Raw genomic sequence first — 20,630 nt, 5'->3', positions numbered from 1 at the left:
TCTGACAACTGAGATGGCTGTAAGTGCATAACAGGCACACAGTGTATGTATGTGTATATATGCTGGAAAGGGGGACAACTCATATCCCAATCAGGAAGAACAGAATAGTTCAATTTTTCTTCATGCTACTCAGAAGCTCCCTCCGCCCATTTAAAACATACTAATTGCTTATTTCTAGAACTTTCTATTTAGTATTTTCAGACTGAAGTTGATTTGGGGTTACTTCTAGTGCAGAGAGTGAGGCCACAGGTAAGGAGAAACTATTATGTATGTACATGTATCTCAAAATTCTGAAGATACCACCTGTAACTCTTTTAAGTTCAAGTAAAAATAGACCATTTACATCACAAAAGATACTGAATATATACAATTTATTTAATAAATTAATGTCATTCAAAATACAGTGCCAGAACATTATGCAGTTGAACATGCTAGTATGTTTGTCATGAAGCACCTGTGCTCATGTTAGATTGGCGGCGCCCCACTACTGCTAGTGGTTCCTGGGATTAATGCCAGAGCAGCGCTAGTTATCTGCTCTTCTGCACAGTTAGTGCAGAGAATTCCTGAACAGTTCACTTTCCTAATCCTACCCCCCCAACACACACACACACATCAGGTTTAAAAAAACACACCCTGACAGCTAACAGATACCTATACACAATCACTCTACAGTAATGCTTGTTATTAAATTAAGATGTAATGACCTGGTTAACCCATTCTAAATCTTTAAGATGGAGAACTACATCAGCAGCAGGTAGTTATATGCATGAGCCAATGTTAATGTAATACAGAAAGTGGAGACATTTACTGATTGACGCTCCACACAGACCCGCACAATGAGGGGCTAACAATTCTTATTGCAAGCCCAGCATCTTAAGTCCGTAACTGGTAAATGACCAGTTGACTGGACAACCTGTATTCTAGATAGACAAGTATAAGTTAGTGGAAAGAGAATACATGCACCTAAAAACATAGTTAAGACTGATCCTGCAGTCATACCTTTCCCTGTGTAATACCATAAAATTATGGAAGGTCTTCCTCAACTATAGTGTAGGATTTAGACAACATTTCTACACCAACATGGACATTAGTGTTAAGTGCAGCTGAACTTGTTACACTGGAAAAAAACTGTATTCCAGTTCAGCACAGAAGCACAGGAGTGAAAGTACAGGAGTGAAATACATATACTAAAATAATCTCAGCACAATTTGTGATGTACCACACTAGGAACAAGAAACTACTTTTATAAGTGAACTTTTTAAACTATACATACACAGGGCTAACAATGTTAGATAATTCAGACTCTTATGCTCTCATGATACACATCAAAGTTTCTCAATTACTGAATAATCTAGTTCATATTATGGAAGCATATCTTTCTGTAAGACTCACTGATATATATTATACTGATGCAAATATTAAGTAGGGCATAAAAATAAAATTTATCAAAGATAGATTTTTATGTACTCATTATTTAGTCCTTTCATTACTTCTCTGTTTTGTAAAGGAAATCATGGATCAGGCATGCACTCCCTGAACTCCCCAACTATACAGGTGGAAGCGCAACCATTTCTCCATCCAGTTCAAACTCCTCTGTCCCATCTGGTGAAAAAAGGTAAGTTGGTGGTTTCCATGGAGATTCTTCAAGGCAGGATGGATAAAGTTTTCCCACAGTGCATCGAAAATCTCTCCCTAAGTCCCATAGTACGCGTTCAGATATATGCTGCCGCAGAGACCAACGATCAAGTTCCAGATCATATTGGTAGGTGACGTATTTTGCTCGCTCATTTAAGTGTGTTTCTCGCATAAACACACAAAGAGAATTTGAGATCACAACAGCTCTAACACAAGGGTCAGAGTATCTCTTTGCAGGGATGTTGGCTGCCATTTTCCACTCATTTTTATTCACATCATAAATTTCCACAGTTACTGAAGACCCATCTACAGTGCCAGAGGGGAGTCTTACACCAGAATTGGTAGCAATATGCAACCCTCCAATATAGAAAATTTTATCACCAAAAGCTGCAGCTGAAGCAAAGGATCTGCTTGTCTGTCTCATGGCCATTTCTACCCACGAATTAGACCTTGGAAAGTAACAGTACATGAGATTAAGTGTCATCACATAAATGCAGTCATGAACCACAACTGCTGCACTCCACTGCCAAGCACAAGGCAAAGGGCTTACCATGGTCCACTCATCCTTCTCAGTGTCGTATCTTTCTACTGTCCTCCGATTAAGTTCTCCACCTACACTGTCTCCTCCAATTGCATAGATATAGCCTTCACAGCAAACCAAAGATGGCTTGACGCGGACAAAAAGCATCGGGGTCTTTGGAAACCAAGTATTTTGCTGTGCATCAAACCAATAAAAGCAATTCACAGTTCTGAAGGCAGTCTGAAGTTTACTTGTTTTACTATGATTTGTTTTTGTGTTTTTCAGAGGAACTTGGCCCCCTGCTATATAGATGTCATTATCAGGGGTTACAACTGTCCCCACCTTATGCAGATCAGCTGGTGGGCTACACAGCTTGTAAACTTTTTCTGCCTGGGGGCTGTAACAGACAGAAGAGTAAAGACTACAAGGATTTTCTGAAGACGCTTCAATGAAAATCATCATCTCCTCTTTAGTCATCCCAAGTCTTGGTTTGAAAAACTTGGGCATGGACTTATAAAGACCTTGAACCACCACAGACTTGTCATTGGGTGGCAGACCTTGAAACCAGGCTCTCTGTGTTACTTCTGAAAGTGCATCAATTCTGATTTGGCTAAGAACTGAAGACAAATACTGTGATCGTGATTCTGTGTTGTACTCTAGCCACAACATAGCAGCTTCTCGAACTGTTTCTTCCTTTTCTACATTTAAATTGTCACTACTGAGAATGTCTATCAGTAAATCATGTGACAACTGCATGAAAGCTTCCTGGTGATACACAGCAGTGAACTTGTGCTCCACCATTCTTTTAGCACTTTGTTTTAATTCTTCACAACTGAAGAGATCAGCAAAACTTAACAATCGCACACAATTCTCTGCATTTATCTTTTTAATCAAATATTCTCGACAACGTTGTAACACATCTTCTACCTAAAATGAGGGGGAGAAAGGTTGATAAAGACAGGACGAAAAAAAAAAAAATATATATATATATATAAACATATATATACATACACACAGTACTGGTATTGAACCCAGACCCTCATAAATGCTAAGTATGTGCTCTACCACTGAGCTATACCCCTAGCTTCCCAAATTCTATGTGAGATATAAGATCCCCCTATCAGATTTCCTATTCTGAAGTTTTACTTTCAAATACATATATTTAGGCTAAGAGAAATTTGACTAGCAATAATGAAATTAGAAAACTAGAGCTTTGCATTTCTTTTTATTTACCAATACCCTATTGAACTGTCCTATTCAAGAACCAGTAGTACAAACATTAAACAGGCATTTAAAAAATTACAATAACCTTAACATTTAAAAAATTTAAAGCCAGGCACCGGTGGCTCACGCCTGTAATCCTACTCAGGAGGCAGAGATCAGAAGACTGCGGTTCAAAACCAGCCGAGGCAAATAGTTCATGAGACCCTATCTTGAAAAAACCCATCACAAAAAATGGGCTGGTAGATTGGCTCAAGGTGTAGGCCTTGAGTTTAAGCCCCAAAACTGAGGGAAAAAAAAAAATTCAAATAACCTTAAGTGATGGATGAGAAAATTCAGGCATAAGTTATACCTTTCTAGATTTAAAAAATGTTTCCTATCAAAAAACCAACTAGTTTAACAGCTGAGCAAATCTTACTCTTTTTTCCTTTTTCCTTTCACATTTTATAGAGAAGAAAACTTTAACCTCATAAAATCTGTAGTAAGAAAATTACATAGGATACCACTATTGAAACAGTATTTCCTAACAAAATAAACTATAATGTGGGTTAAAACTCAGTTGTATTACTGAGGGATAAAAAGTTGTTTTACCTGTAGGAAGCAAGCTGTTTCATAAAGCTGTTCCACAGTGCTGTCATTTATTGCCAAGTTACCCGTGTAAGCGTAAGTTATTATTATCTTTAAGGTGGCGGCATCTACATTCCTCAGGTGTACATGTGACTGCTTGCTTTCACTTAGTCCACTCATGAACATGGCCCTACAGTAGAGAGGGAAAACGAAGCTTAAAAATTTAGTGTAAAACAAATGTAGAGCTAAAAAGAAAAACTAGACAATATGGAATGTTTAACTTTGGGTATCTATTTCTAAGGAAGACTCTTGAAGAAGACAGCAGAAAGCCATACATATTCCATTGTCAAACATATACCAGACTCACTGTGCCCTTCTGAGTGAACATATCAAAATTCATTTACTCCTTATAGTCACACAAGGGAAACTACTCAGCAATAAAACAGAACTACATACTAATAACATAAGTGAACCTCAAAAACATTATGGTCAGTGAAGAAGCCAGATACAAAAGATCATTTATGAGTTCATCTATATGAAATGTCCAAAAAAATGAAGGAGACACAAGTAGTGTAGTAGTCACCTACAGCTACGGTTAAGAATGGGAGTGACATTCCATAAATGGACACAAGGCAATGGAGACGCTCCAAACTAGAAATGGTTGTATAATTCTATAAATACACTAAAATTCATTTAATCATACAGTCATCCCTCAGTATCTGATGAAGACTGATTCCAGGAGACCCCTCAAATACCAAAATTGAATACTCAAGTCCCTTATATAAAATGTCATAGTATCTGTATGTAACCTACACACATCCTCTCACATACTTTAAATCGTCTATAAACTTCTTGTAACATCTAAAAGAATATAAATGCCATGTAAGCATTATATGTATTGCGTATGTATAGAAAATGTATTATACCTACTCAGTACAGATGAATTTTTTTCCTCCAACATTTCTGACTTGCAGTTGGTTGAATGTATGATGAATAACCCTCACACAAGCAAGGACTAACTGTACATTTAAAATGAGACATTTTTATGGTGTGTTAAGTTCTACCTCAAGCTGACAAAAAGAGTCAAAAAATTTCCTAAAAATATGCAGGACATTTTCCTAAAAATCTGTTATATACACAAAATTATGCGAAACGGCAACTGGTTTTGTGGAAAACATATGCTCAAATATTTAATTGAAAGAATATAACTGCCAATGCACATGTATTATATTACACATGTAATCCTACCTCCTCAGAAGGCAGAAAAGGAAACAACTGTGGTTCCAGGCCGGCCTGAGCAAATTGTTGGCAAGATCCCATCTCAACCAGTAAGAAACTGGTGTGGTGGTATGTACCTGTCATTTATGTAGGAAGCATAAACAGGAGGATCTCGGTCCAGGCTGACGTGGGCATAAAAGAGAAACCTTATTTGAAAAGTTACTAAAGGTAAAATGGCTAGATGCATGGCTCAAGTGGTAGCACACCTGCCTACTAAGTGCAAGGCCTTAAGTTTATAAGGTTGGGGGCAGGGGAAATCCTACACGCATAGGAAGGAAAAGTCCCTGGCCTGTAATGATTAAGGGTAGATATCTTAACAGTCACTAGCTTAAGCTCCTCAAGAACAAGGAAATAGAGAAGGCATTCAAAAACGGATAAAATAGTGTAGAACACAACTATTCAAGAGGCACAGCCAAATATAATGTCCATGCAGGATACTGAAGAGATGAGTAGTAAATCATAGAAGGCATTTAAAATGAGACAAGGACTAGGGATGTAGCTCAGTGGTAGAGCAAGTGCTTAGCATGTACAAGGCCATGGATTCAGTACTCAGCACCCCTCCCCCAAAACTAAGCGAAGGACTTTGGCCTTTTTATTGTAGATAATGGAGAAGGGGGGGGGGGTTCAGCCTAGTTTTAGTAGCATGATAAAGTACACTATAGGATGAACGCACACTGACACACCTCAAAAGTCATAGGCTGGAGATAGAAAAACTAGTTATGAGACTAAAATCAGTTAGATGGAGATAGGGGGCCAGAAGTAGATACCAAACCTATTACACAGGGCCCAAAAGACCTGGTTATTTTCCAAACACAGGGAATAGGATAGAGCAGAAAAGATGTAAGGAGTAGTCAAAGCTATGTGTTTATTTTCAATTAAATAACTGAAAAATACTGTTGACTATTAATAGAAAGACTATGAAGGAAAGTTAATCCTAGGAAAAAGGCAAGTTGAACTTCAGACATATTTAATGGAGCTGAGTCAAATGGATAATCAATATAATCAGTTCAGTATTTATATATAACATATAATCAGTTAAGTATTTAGTATTAGTGGAATATTGGAGGATGGGCATTACTGCAGTGGACCATGACTCATCTACAAAGTGACATGAATGAAAGACAGGTAAATTATGCAAGGAAGAATAAAAAACCTGAAAAATCCACCCAAGAATCCCAATGACCAAACTGAGGTAGAAATCAACTCAGATTAAAAAAAACCTGACAGCCATAGAGGAAGATTCCTAAAAGAAATAAGAACCACCAGATGAGTACAATGCTACTCAGAACAACAGAAGTAGATATCAAAAACTGAGGAGTCAAAAGAAATAAACAATGCAAAAGCAGTTAGTCACTGGTAACTTCTAGTATGATTCAGACTGAATAGAAACCAGGCAGACAGGGAGTAGAACAGGGGCACAAACAATGTTAATCAGGGTGGTAAGGACTTCCCACCAAAGGCTACAAGATGACCACAAATAAACCTGATTGAGTAATGAAAAGTCAGGAAGTGTTCTTGAAAAACTTACCCAGAACACCTACTGCTACTAGCTTCTACTGACATGGAAAAATGGGAAATAAAATCTCTCTCTCTCTCTCTCTCACACACACACACACACACACACACACACACAAAGTGGTAAAAACGGAGTAAAAATACAAGATCAAGTGTTTTTTACATTTATTCCAGTAGAAGACAGGGATTTTGGAAAAGAAAGTGGGGTGAGGGAAGGGAATGGCTGAGTGTCCAAATGACACTGAGACTGGTTATTCCAGACTTTATGACACCAAAACAATACCCTTCCATAAACTGTGCTCTCCTGAAGACCAAAACTAGTAGAAGACTAGCTAATCTGATTGTGAAAGTTTTAAACTGACTTTAAGAAAAAGAAAATACTGAATTACATAATAGCTAGCAGGCTGAATTGAAGTACCATGGTAGAAATGTTGAGTAATTCTCTTGTTTGGGGTCTAAAATGAACTAAGTGTTATCAAAAAACTAGCAACTATTACTCAGAAGTATGTACAGATTCTTGATGGGACAGCACTGTTAACCCAAACTACAAAGGAAGAATATATCTTATTCAAAAGGTAGAATTTCTGGATTGGCTGGGGGGGGGGTGGCGGCTCAAGTGGAAAAGCACTTGTCTAGCAATTCTAAGGCACTGAGTTCAATGCCCAGTACCACAACAAAAAATTAATGGGCAGAATTTTTAAATTTGCAGTAACATTACCTGTAACACCCTGAAATCTGAAAGCAGAACCAAATTAAGAATACTTGGAAAAATGATTGTACCAGTATGTCATAATTTATCCAGTCCAGAAAAAAGATACACATGGGAAAGGAAAAAATTAATATATGGGTGTTTTCTTCTCATGGGTTTAAAATTGGCCCATATACAAGATTGGCCTATTTTTCATACTTATTCAATAAATATATTTATTTGCTTTCAGAAAATCATATTCTCTCAGATGATCAAGGAAGATAAAGGGAACTAGTTAGTGATAAGGAAATAATAGGCTAAAAAGGACTCTGTTGTCTTTAAAATTGTAATATTATATCAATGAAAGATTTAAGTTTCCTGATCTTCAAGAAAACCAATTTCAATCCAGTTAAAGATAAATAATCAATGAATAGAGTATTTAAAAATAACATGGTATTTGTACAATCACAAATAAATTTACTTAAAAAGAAAAAAAGGGATCTTATCTAAATAAACCCATTTGTTAACTTTCCAGTAAAGACAACACAGAAAATAGTAACAGAATTTCTTCACCGATTTAAAAGTTAGGCCAAGTGATTGTTAAGGATATTACAGTGAAGACTCTTCTCTATGATATAAATGTTAATCTGTTACTCAAGAGGCTAAGGCTGGAGGATCACTTGCGCTCATGAGTTCAAGACCAGTCTGAATAACAGCATGAGACAAACTAAAACCTACTATTGCAAGGGGTCAATCTGAAAACCAGTAACTAAAGCATAAAGTTCTTTCCAATAACGGGTTAACAATGTATTATTAGTGGGCATTAAAAAGGGAGTGCTTATGGGCCCAAGTGTCGACTAAACCAATAACCCTAACACCACTGCTAGGACAATGGATCTAGAAAAAATTAATAGAACTTATAACCATTTGCAAACTTCTTTAATACATGGATTATGAGTCCACAGCTCAGATCCACTTAATCAGAATTTATGGTTTTGAAATCCAATAACCTCTATTTGTAAAAAGCATCCAAGGAGTCAGATGCTTAATTAGATTTTTAGAATCACTGCTTGCAAATAGACTAAGCTTTTTACAGAGAAGAAAATGTGTGATCAAAAACTGTAGGCAGGAAAGAATGTGAAGTTTCTATACCTTCATGTAAATTAGTCTTGAAAGGTTAGTTTAATCTGTACTGTTTACAGCTGCCATTAAAGAGCAGCAAAAAGTACAATAGTGTACATTTAATTCATCTTCATTCACCTGTCTTTTTTGAATATTAAGTAAGTCATCTTAAGGGCAAAGAATAAATAAAGCAATTTCTATGCATCACTTCTGTTCTCATGAAACTTAAAGATGCAAAAGATCACAATAAAATTAAGCTTTATTTGCTGATAATTAGCATAACTAAAATAACTTACAAGCTCTGAGGCAGAGAATACAACAATATTATTATGAAATATCTAAAGATGGCAAAGAGTCTGGTATGGCTAGTAAGGTAAGATTTGTAAAAAATACATTGTGAAGTAAATATAAAAGTGATAACATGTTTAAACAGCACCAATTATCTTCTAAAAAAAAATTTGAACCTATTACATAACTCTTCAGTTTATAAGCAAGGACCATTTTCTAAATTTAATTATTTTAAAATCTCATCTTAATTTTTTGTTTCTTTCAAAAGAAAAACAGTATTCTGAATCTTTATGCCTCACTAACACTAAAATTTTAATTTCAAGTAATACTTACACCTTTGCAAAACTTCTTTCTTCTGTCTCGTACATGCAAGAAAATGATTAGACAAATACTGTTCTTTTATTATCTGAACTGAAAACTTAAAACACGAGACACAATATTTTAAAAATTCAAATAACATTTAAAAGAATTTCTATTGAAACATTAAAATAAACTAACATTCTATAATTAATCACAAACTAATTAAAAGTACTCACCTGAAGTAAGAGCTACATGTTGCAAGAACCATCTTATGACAAGGGAATTCGGTGCCCTCAACAATTAGCACTATGTCAGTAAACAACTGCTGCTCATAAAACAGTCTCAACTGTTCCAACAAGGACACAGCATATTCAGTATTGATCTGCCTCTCGTCTTGAGTGGACATGACTGTATTCCATTAATATCTCCCAGAACACATTAGAAAAATCAGTCTTGATGGAAAGTCAAGTGAATGATTCAGAAATAAAGGAGAAAGTCTGTTTACAGTTATCTGCAGCATTCAGAACCAAGAATGACAAATTCACTATGAATATTTTGTTTGAGGTTTAAGTATCACTGCTAGGTCATCCTGTGTTAATAAGGTTCTTCAGAGTTTTTCAACACAGTCTCCAAAGATATAGCCTAAATTTGCAATTGTGCAGCTCATGAAAAGAAGTGAAAAATATAGGAGGTAGATTTTGTGGCAACATCCTATGTTCAGTGGATCCTCTGAAGAACTAAAAGGAAAAAACAAAAAAACAAAAAAAATCTCAGTTAGAGTATCTACACCATTACACTTTTAGGATTCTCATTACTCTTTTTTTTTTTTTTTTTAATGGTACTGGGGTTTGAACTCAGGGCCTCATGCTTGCTAGGCAGGCTTTCTACCACTTGAGCCACTCCACCAGTACACTTTTAGAAAACAATATTTAAGATGGCTGTCCTAGGGCTGGGGGCAAGGCTCAAGTGCTAGAGCCCCTGCCTACCAAGCTTAATGCTGCAAGTTCAAACCTCAGTATCATCAAAAAGAGCAGTCCTAAAAATACATAATATTTATTTGAAGCACAGCTTTAGACATCACAAAAATGAAACATGAGAAAAATGAGTTTAAGTCTACTACATTTAAAATAAAAAATAACAGCTGTTTTAATTTTTTGCCTACTATACAATATATACATCCTAGGAAATAAGGAACACATGAATTACTTTACAGTTTTAAAGTTCTTTAGCAATTTTAAGTTACCTAAGCCAGATCTCCTAGTTATTTGTTTAGGAGCACCACATGACCATAATTTGAGAGAAAAAACAAAAGCAAAACACACACCTCTCTTGCAGTGATTGTCATTCTTTGCATACATTTTATATATTCACAAAGACTTCATATTTAAGTTACTTAAACTATATGGCAAATAGATTCAAACTGTTTATTTCCAAAGTCTAAGCTATATAAATACACACACACACACACTCATTCAGTTTTTTGGGGTTTTTTTGAGCTGCTAATGATAGAACCCAGGGCTTTGCACATACCAGGCAAGCACTCTTCCACTGAGATATACTCCCAGCCCTAATGGCTCTCTCTCTCTCCTCTTTTCTTTCTCTTTCTCTCTCTCCCTCCATATATATATATATATATGTACTTTTTTCAAATTTGCAGTTTAATCCTGTAAAAGAAGTACATATGTAACTTATCTCTCTGTAGATTTCTCTACTAAGAATCTTTGGAGGTGTGACTCAAATACAGCACAAAACCACCAAAAGAAAAAAGAAGGAATTATTTAGGGGCTGGGAGTGTGGCTCAAGTTGTAGAGCACATGCCTAGCAAGCTTGAGGTCCTGAGTTTAAACCCCAACACTGTCAAAAAACAAAAATATATATATCATGTGTGTGTGTGTGTGTGTGTGTGTGTGTGTGTGTGTGTGTGTGTGTGTGTAGTTAGCTATAATAAACATGACACTTGAAATTAGGAAGACTGATTTATTTCCATAAATAATATTAGAACTGGGTAACCACTTAAGAAAAACACCAGGTTTTAGTCATACTGCATACCATTCATCAAAATAAAATAAAATCCAGCTGAATTAAAGTTTAACTTTTAAAATGTCATTTGAAACTCTGTATTCGCAACATGTGGCAAAGGAATTACAAACTAGGAAAAGAGGGAAACCCAAAGATTGCTACTAATGTTAACTACAAAGTCTTTTTTCTTCTTAGATGACCCTGATAATCAGAAAGTCGATTTTGATATAAAACCTATAAATAGGACCATTATTGGAACCACTAACATTTTCCCCCACAAAGTATCATCCAGTATACCCAAGAGAGGATTGCATTCTATCTTCCTGCCAAACTATACTATTACAGGAACTGCTAACTTAATAAACTGTCAAGTTTCCAGTAAGTTAACTATGGAAGTATCTAAAACAGGTGCAAAGGCAGAGTGAGACTTTGGGTCATTAAGGTAGTGTCTTTACTTTTCCAGAACTGTAAGTCATACTACAAACCTAAGTTCTACCACTAACACCTCTAAGGCAAGTAATTCCTAAAATCGCTGGCTACTGCCACACATTAATAATGCAGCAAGAACTGGTGCCAGAAGAGTAAATCAATACACACCCATGATCCCTTATTCAAAAAACTCCTGGGACAAGATTATGTTCTAGAATTTAATTTTTTTCAGATTTTATAGAGGTGGCATGGTATATCATCTGTTTCAAAAGCCTCTCAAGAAGTCCAGAGCAGGACTCTATAACTGAATGCACTCTCTATGCTGAAGAAAATCTGGACTGGATACTGTAAAAAAATAAATAAAGACTATCTAGAAACTCATATTGTTTCCAGTCACATTTGCTGGGAAAGAATTGAGGGGCTTTTTTGGTTTGGTGTTTTTTTTGTTTGTATGATTTTTAACTTTTCTGAACTTTTTAAATTTCAGAACTGCAAGTTATCTCAGAAGACAGCATTTGGCATTGTAAATGCTTACTACTTCCCAACCTATAAATATTACTTATAGGAATTTCTCTTACAGAAACATGTATTAAGGCTAGAGATGTAGCTCAATTGTAGAGTATATGCCTAGCATTCATGAGGCCCAGGGTTCATCTCCAGAACTGCAAAAACAAAACAACAAAATAAGAAAAAACAGCATGAATAAACTGAAAGTACTAACCCCAGCTGGAAGACAGACACAAAATTATTACCATCCAAGTTCAAGTCATGTGGCAGCAACTGATGACCACGGCCAAACTGGATTTAGAACACACATTGCTAGACACCAGAATGTCTTGCAGGCTAGCTGTATCAGGCTCAATCTGGTCATTTCATTCACCTTACAATGATAGGATCTGATTTTCTACAGTGATTTCTTTTTGTCCCATTTAATTTATATCTAGATTTTACTAGATGTGGTTTTTAAATCATATGCATGAAACTATTAAAACAAATATGTCTTTAGAAAATGACAGTAAGCCAACTTTGTGTAATGCTCATTAATAACGCTTTATTGGGGGCAGAGGGTGGCCCAAACAATGTATACACATGGGAGTAAATGTAAAAATGATAAAATAAAAATAATAGTTAATAATAATGCTTTATTAGATTCCCCTATTTCTGACTCTTATATAATTCCAGGGTACAATTTCTTCCTGCAGAGATATCCTAAATTTAAACTTACCATCAAATAGAAAGAAAGTGATTAAAAAAAAAAAAACAGTAATTTAAGCAGATCTTTATCCAGAACATCTAAAAATAAAAAGTTTCTCACCTCTCTGGGAACACAGACTTCAAAATATATTAACTAAACTATGGAAAGTTGCAAATTTTAAGATGATAAACTCACAACTTTCAGATGCCCATAACACATTTTCCTTCACTTCTAAAAGTAAAACTTGAACTAGACATCCTAAATACACTGAAGCATTTCACAAAGTCATCCTGTCAATTTGATTTGATTGAGTTATGCCTAGATTAGTAAAGCACACCTGAGGGCAGGAGAGGGTCTGTGAGGGCATCTCCAAAGAGGATGGATTCAAAATGTGAAGAACAGAGGGATACAGATGTAGTTCAGTAGTCAAGCATTTGCCTAGCATGCACACCAGGTCCAATCTCCAATACCACCAAAAAAAGGAAAAAAATGAAAGAGTATACTGGGCGATGATGGAACTATAGAAGGTAGGACATGGTTGGAGGAAGTAGTGGGCAATGGGAGCACATCGTTGGGGCTGCACCTTGTGCTGGCTCCTTCTAGTTACTGCTTCATTATACTTCCTGTCCATGATGATGTGAACTGTTCCTAACACCCTCCCAGCCATAATAACTGACACTTTTGAAACTGAGATTTTAAATAAATTCTTTCTCTCTTAAATTGGTTTCTCAGGTATTTCTTCAGTAACAAAAAAAGTCTGACTAATACACCATACTACATTGTTTTATTGCCAAATGATGTGACAAACTCAATTTTTTCTCTTCAATAATTGTATTGTTTTGTCTGTCATTTATATTGTATCTAAGAGGACTGCCTAGCATGCCAAGGCCCTAGGTTTGATTCCCAGCACCACAAATTTTAAAAATAAATAAAATTAATAATAAATAAGTAAATAAAATTAGCTTCAGTATTGGGGACTTGGCTCAAGTGGTAGAGTACTTGCCTATCAAGTATGAGGCCTTGAGTTCAAACTCCAGTACAAAGAGAAGTTAAGTAGCTTCAAAGTCATGTATCCTTATCTACAAAAGCAGCATCCTAACTAACTATGGTTACTAAGGAAACTGTTTACTTAATTTTGGTGTAAATAGCTATTGAGTATGTATCACTGCACTTTAAATACTTGCACAGTTGCCAACCACTAAAGCTCCAAAATACCAAGTACATTTACTCTTACTGCAGACTGCAGCCAAAACCATAGCTGATATTTAAAAAGTGTTTTCCAAATCAATTATTCTAACACAAACTGAAAAGGCTTTAGAGGTAGGTAAATGAATGAAGCAAGGTAGGTACACAAAACATCTTTTTTGCCAGGGGTGGTGGCACACACCTGTAATCCCAGCTATTCGGGAGTCAGAGAAAGGAGGGCAGTGGTTTGAGAACAGCCTTGGGAAGAAGTGAGAACTTATCTCAAAAACAAGCCAAGTGTGGTGGTACATTCCTGTGGACCCAGCTACCAGGAGGCATACGTAGGAGGATTTACAGTCCAATGCTAGCCTGGGCAAGTCTTTCCTCTGAAAAAGTGGAAGAGCACCTGCCTAGCAAGTGCAAGGCTATGAGTTCAATCTCATACCACAAAAAGAAAAAAGAAAAATGGAAGAGAAGGAAAGAAAAAGAACATTTTTCTTGAAATCTACCTGTTCTGACCTTTCATTTCTAAACTTTCTGGGGGCTGGGGGTGCTGCTAAGGAATAAACCTGGGGCCTTACTCATGCTAAATTAAGTACATACTTGATCATCAAAGAACACCATCTCTAAACTTTTATTTTTTGAAGACAGTGTCTTGTTACATTGCCTAGTCTCATCTCAAACTCCAGTTTTGGTATGAAACAAGATCTCACTGTGTAGCTTAGTCTGGTCTTAAACTCTTTATTCTCCTGCCTCAGCCTACCCAAAAAACTGTAGAACCAAAATGAACAAAAGCAGCTGGCACTTCATCCCACTGCTGACAGTGGTTCACACTGAGGGGAAAGGAAACTAACAACTTAATGCCTATTTAACCTTCTGGATTTTTACTAACATATGAAATGATTACATTTAATTTTTTTTTCTGGTACTCAAGGCCACCTTGAGCCACTCTGCCAGCCCTTTTTGTGATGGGTATTTTCAAGACAGGGTCTAGAGAACTATGTGCCCAGGACAGTTTTGAACCATGATCCTCCTGATCTTTGCTTCCTAAGTAGCTAGGATTACAGGTGTGAGCCACCAGTTCCTGGCCAATTAAACTTAAGTTTAACAAACTTTCAAGAGATATACTATCTTCCCTTCTTACTACAAAGACAAAATATTTTTGGCTTTAGGGGCTTTAATGTCCCTGTCCCAAAGACTTAACTAGTTGTTGCAGCTGAAAGCAACCAAAAGCAGTATGTAAGTCAATGAGAGGGGCTACTTCAATATAACTTTATTTAAAAAAAAAAAAAACAGGTCACATGTACCAATCTCTGCTTTGGACTGCCTTTTGTTGAGACAGGATTTTGCTATATGCCCAAGCAGCCTCAAACTCAAGATCCTCCCCCCTCACCCTTCCAAATGCTGGAATTACTGGCGTGGGCCATAGGCTCTTGAGACTATTTCTTTTCTGAATGAAATGCTGTCAGTGAGTTAACATACATACTTACTGTATTTGCTAGGAAAATGTTTTCCCTTCAGATCACAAAAACAAGGAAAACCACAAGCTTGAAATTCTTGAAAGTTAAACTAAACTTACTCTTAGTTAACCTTATCTATGCATATTCTACTTTTCTTCTTGACTTAACTATTCTAACATCTCTTACCTAATCAAACAACTGCTTTCCCAAATTCCTGATGGTTCAGTTGACTTAGAAACAGTTTTTCCTTGTGAGAGTAACCATCAAGGTTCCAAAACACAAACACAACAGGAAAAAGACATCTCTCCATCAGATAATCTGTTAAATAAAATCTATAATAAAAAAGGTTACTGCAGATTCAAAAATAATTAGCTGGATGCATGCAAGCACCTGTTATTCTAGCTGACTGGGGCAGGAGGAAAGCTGGAGCTCAGGAATTCTAGACCACCCTGGGTAACATACCAAGACCCCCAACTCAAAAAAAAAAAATTTAAAACTACTACTGGCTGAGCATGTAAAACTCACCTGTAAAACTCAGCACTCAGGAGGTTGAGGTAGAATCACAAGTTTGAGGCCAACCTGGGAAACACAGTGAGACCTTGTCTCAAAAACAAAAACAAATTAATACTACTACTTGTAATGAGATAATGAGACTAAAAAACAGTATCTATATACATCTGAAAAACAGAAGATGGAGTTGAGGATATAGCTCAGTGGTAGAGTGCTTACTTAGCATGGGCAAGGTCCTGGTTTTGATCCACAGCATCACAAAAAAAAAAAAAAAAAGTAATTTCAGAAACACTGAAAAACACAGGATGTGTGCAAGACAATGTTTGTATAAAGATATTTACTGAGTATGTGTATTCATTAGAGAAGTCAAGGACTAGAGAGACTGGGAAATCACTGCTACATATCCCAAATTCCTAGTATCAGGTGCTTCAAATTAATAGGAAAATCCTGTATTTTAAAGTTGACCATGAAAACATACTTCACAGTGGAAAAAGCCAACTATTATTATGAATTAAGTGGGAGCTATGCAACCATGATAAATGAAATTCAGGTTCTAATAAAATGCAATACACTGACATAAAAACTATGGATATTCTTGCTCCTTTTTCTGTCTTGAGCTGTAGTCAGTGTTTTTAATTGATTTCCACGCATGATGACAGAGAATGCCAACAAAAGAAAAAGGTTAGGATGATGTACCCAGGGTGAGATCCTTTCTTCCACTGTTTACCCACTATTGGGAGACAAAGTGCTATTTATTTTTACATGTGAAGACTTCCTATAAAAGTCATGAATTTATAAACTGAGATGATCTGACAAAAAAATTCTGCTTTTAATATATATTGTCTAGGAAACCTAAGTTTTTAAGGTTCTACTTAGTTCACCACAAAAAGTTTTAAAGCCAACATTTTGTTATTATGTGAGCATCAGGATGAAATCAATCTGTAACCTATAAAGACCTACACAACTCAAAAATCTGAAACAACTGTAGAAAATTATTTAAATAGGTTTTCCTTTTTTAAATAAAGTGACTACAAAATCTTTGTAGCGCTAACCTTATTTTTCATTTCACCTGGGTTCTATCCCATCACTGCATTAAAACATATTTAAAAAAAGAAGTTTAAGCCCTCAGGCTGCTGAAGATTCAAAATATGCCTGAAAGTTTATCTACAAAGGAAATTTACATGACGCAAGTACTTCTGTGACGTTCAGTGATAATAGCATCAATGAATGTTTTTACAGATTCTAAATAATTGATATTAAAGAGTAAAGAACCAAGAGTAGTCTTGAGAAGACTGATGTCAATGCAGAAAAATTAAATTGAGAGCCATGATGGTAGCAGCCATTAAACCAGCCTTTCTTCATTTCAATGAGATAGGCTTCTCCTTTGGGAGGACAAAATATGGGTGCCAGACACAGTTTACTTTCAAGTTATCAAAACAACCCTGACAGTTGAAAATGTTTAGAATAGACTATTTGGTCTTTAGATTGTCAAATGCTATACAAACAATTTTCTGGAGTTATGACAAACACCTTGCCTATTGAAGAATTTGTCAAGTTTGATGAATTTCAGCATAGCTTTCCCTACTCTAACCAAATTCAGTGCTTAGATTTATTCCCCTGCACTCTTTCCAAAACTAAAAGGATCATATGGCTAAATCAGCTCATCCTAAATAAATTCACTGAAAGCTTCTGTAATAGGTTATGATTAATAAGTTACCTCACTTTTAAGAAATTAAATAAGAACCTGAGATAACAGCCATGTAGAATAATTATGAGAGTGTAGTATGCCCTTCAGCTCTGCAGTATCTAAGAAAGCTAGGGAAAGGTAGGCCCCAACCTTTTCACTGGGATTTCATTTTCCCAAGTCACCGATTTCTTCAATCACAACAGTAGAAAACACTTCTTAGCTATTTAAACACTCACGTAACGAGGTTATGAGGGGCACAGCCACTTAATAATTACAACTAATGAACTTTTCTTAAAAAAATAAATAAATAAATACATAGCCCTGGGCTATAATCTTAGCACTCCAGAGGGAGAGGCAGGACAGTGCGTTCAGGCTAGCTTGGGCTACATAGTGAGACTCCTCCTCAAAAAACCAAGGGCTGGAAATACAGCTCATTGTTAACAGTGTTTGCCTAGCATGTGCAAGGACCTGGGTTTGATCCCCAGTACTGCAAAAAATAAAAATTGTATGATAGTAAACTCTTAGAAGCCCCTGTTTAACATAAAATTTGCTTCAAGTCACAATTTTTTAGAAGTATGTGACTCGAGTAAAGGAAGAAGTTATCATTAAATGATATTTTCTCCAAATCTCCTACAAAGACTCTAAAGCACTGAAAATTTCTGACAAAGAACCAGAGCACTCTTCATATACCTAAAACATCAAATGAACTCAACTTGCCATTCTGAGTACCCAAAATTATTTAAACATCAGTTGGTCTATTCAAACTCTGGAAGACTGGAAAGACTGAGATAAAATAAAGGTCTCTGGAATTTTCATTCACATATTTTATGACAGCAAGACCAATCCCTTTTCCAGGCCCCAACTGTCTCAAGAATGTGAGCAAAGAGAAAAAAAACCAACTATTATCTAAAGAAATGTGCAAAATCTGGAAAAACCAAGATATCTTTTCACTTTAAAACCTTCAGTCACCCAAGCATGTTGATACACTCCTGTAATCCCAACTCTCACGGAGTCAGGCAGGATTTCCAGGCCAGCCTAGGCTACACAATGACATAACAACAACCACTGCGTACCAGCTTCTAGAAATTTACCAAACACCTTGAAACACATTCAAAATTCAAGGTTTAGATATTATAGCACAGTCACTATTTCCATTAGCTCAGGAGAAAGAAAAAACTATGGAGTGCGTACTTAACTAGTAAAATACCTCTACTCCCTCCCATGTCCTTACGATCCCTGTGGAAAAAAGTAAACAGATCTCAGGGTGATGCTTTTTATGGGAACAAACAGGGAAAAAGCGTTACAGCACTTATCAATTCCTACAAAGCTGTGTGCAGAAGAAACGCTGCGAAAACGTGTGGACTACACAGCGTGCTGAGCGGAAACGGCGTTCCACAGGATCGCCTCCTGAGGATTTCACGCCCTAATCTAAAGAGCCTCAAAAAAAGCACTCCACCAACCAAAGATCAGAACACAAACGTAAACTTAACATTCATTACCAGGAGATGAAAGAACAGCAAAATCCCAAATCACCGAGACTGCAAAACTGACTTTTCAATTTACTTTAGATCAGGGTGAAAAAAAAAGTCCTCCACCAATCGTGAAACTGATGTGTTCATTTACAACTGATTTGAAGTCCCTAGTACGCAAATTAGGGCAAAAATCCACATCTCAGAGGGAAGCAGCAGCAAACCTGCTAGCTGGTTGCCTCGCTTCAACCACGAACTACAATTTCATCCAGAGCCCAGCGCTGATAGGGTGTTTCTCAACGTCTTCCCGAGCGAGCCAGACGTACAGCTTCGCCTATAAACAACACGTGACCAGTGCTACCCTTCGCTTCTTTAAGACCGACAGGCGGTCACAAAAACACACCCTTTTAAAGTTCACTGTAGGTTTCGAATTCTTTTCATTTTCTGTTCAAGAGGCCATCGTGGAAGCAGGCAATTCTAGAGACCTGCAGTCCCCGGAATGGCGATTCCTCTCCCTCCCTTTAAGATAGCTATAACAAGATCACAGATTGCTAAACCAGAAAATGAGATTCAACACACGGCCCCGCAGTCAGCTGAGCCACTCTCCTAACTCACGGCCTTGCACTGAGCTGACGACTTCGACAGGAAGCAAAACACGTCCATGCACTGGTCCCGCTTCCCTTTCTCGAGTGCCGAGGAACCACCGCAGGCCTTTGCTGACCTGCACCTCTCCCGGCCACTACCGATGCACAGGGAAGAACGCCGGGCCCGCCGGGCCGCCCTGCGAGTCGCGCAGAGGGACAGTTTTATCTCGGCGAGGACGGGCGCCAGCAGAAGCCCGGGCTCCCGGCGGCCGGAAACGCCCCCACGAGCCCGCCGGAGCCGCGCATCCCCGCTCCCCGCCGGCCCCGCCGCACCAGGGCCGCGCCCCTCCCCCGCTCGCAGCGGAAGCGCCTCGAGTTTGAAAGATGCCGCAGCCGCCGCCCGCCCGACAAGCCACAAAAAGGCCGAGCCCCCGCCCGCCGGTCCTCCTTCCCCAATCCCTCCACGGATCGCCGCGGGCTCCCCGTTCCCAACCCGCGCGGGCGACGCCGGCTCACCCGCGTCCCTCGGTCCCGGGGTGGGATCCGGTCCGGCCGGCAGTCCCGATCACACTGGGCCGCTCGGGCGCGGCGCGGGGGGCGTGGCCCTCCCGTGGCGGCCGGGGCCGAGGTCTCGCCTCCACCGCCTGCGGAGGAAAGCTGGCGCCACCGCCTCTTCCTTCCGGTTTCCGCTGCACCCTCCTTCGGTGGGTCAGTCCGGCGCAACGCGGGATGCACGTCCTCCGCGGCCGCCGCACGCTCTTCAAGGCCCGACCTGAGGAACCGCCAAACTCCTCCCCCGGGAGCCGCGCCGCAAGACGCCCACGCCCCGCCCCCGCGGCCTGGACGCGAGCCGTCAGCCGACCGTTGGCTGCCCGCCGGCGCGCCCGCCCCTCGCCGAGCTCCCTTTCCCTCCACTCATGCTCCGCTCCACACGAGCGGTAGTTTTGCAGTTTCCCGG

General features: G+C 38.2%; 1 protein-coding gene across 7 annotated transcripts; it reads right to left on the bottom strand.

The window, feature by feature from the left end:
* Positions 1 to 354: 354 nt before the first annotated feature.
* On the bottom strand, positions 355 to 20,322 carry Kbtbd2 (kelch repeat and BTB domain containing 2). 7 transcript variants are annotated; one of them, XM_074065343.1, is made up of 6 exons: positions 20,189 to 20,288; positions 15,948 to 16,020; positions 15,609 to 15,754; positions 9,371 to 9,871; positions 3,968 to 4,133; positions 355 to 3,082 (listed from the first exon to the last, which is right to left on the bottom strand). In XM_074065343.1, exons 4-6 carry the CDS (start codon positions 9,538 to 9,540, stop codon positions 1,547 to 1,549), a joined length of 1,872 nt encoding a protein of 623 aa, XP_073921444.1. In that variant the 5' UTR covers positions 9,541 to 9,871; positions 15,609 to 15,754; positions 15,948 to 16,020; positions 20,189 to 20,288; the 3' UTR covers positions 355 to 1,546. The 7 variants fall into 7 exon arrangements, with proteins under 7 accessions (XP_073921444.1, XP_073921443.1, XP_073921442.1 ...); XM_074065342.1 differs by lacking the exon at positions 20,189 to 20,288 and adding an exon at positions 19,704 to 19,757; XM_074065341.1 differs by lacking the exon at positions 20,189 to 20,288 and adding an exon at positions 12,161 to 12,244 and having other exon boundaries at positions 15,948 to 19,685.
* Positions 20,323 to 20,630: the final 308 nt, after the last annotated feature.

This window comes from Castor canadensis, chromosome 2 (assembly GCF_047511655.1).
Source record: "Castor canadensis chromosome 2, mCasCan1.hap1v2, whole genome shotgun sequence".
In the NCBI taxonomy this organism is placed as follows: Eukaryota; Metazoa; Chordata; class Mammalia; order Rodentia; family Castoridae; genus Castor; species Castor canadensis.
Note: the sequence above shows the minus strand (reverse complement) of the source record. Positions and strands in the feature narration are given on the sequence as shown.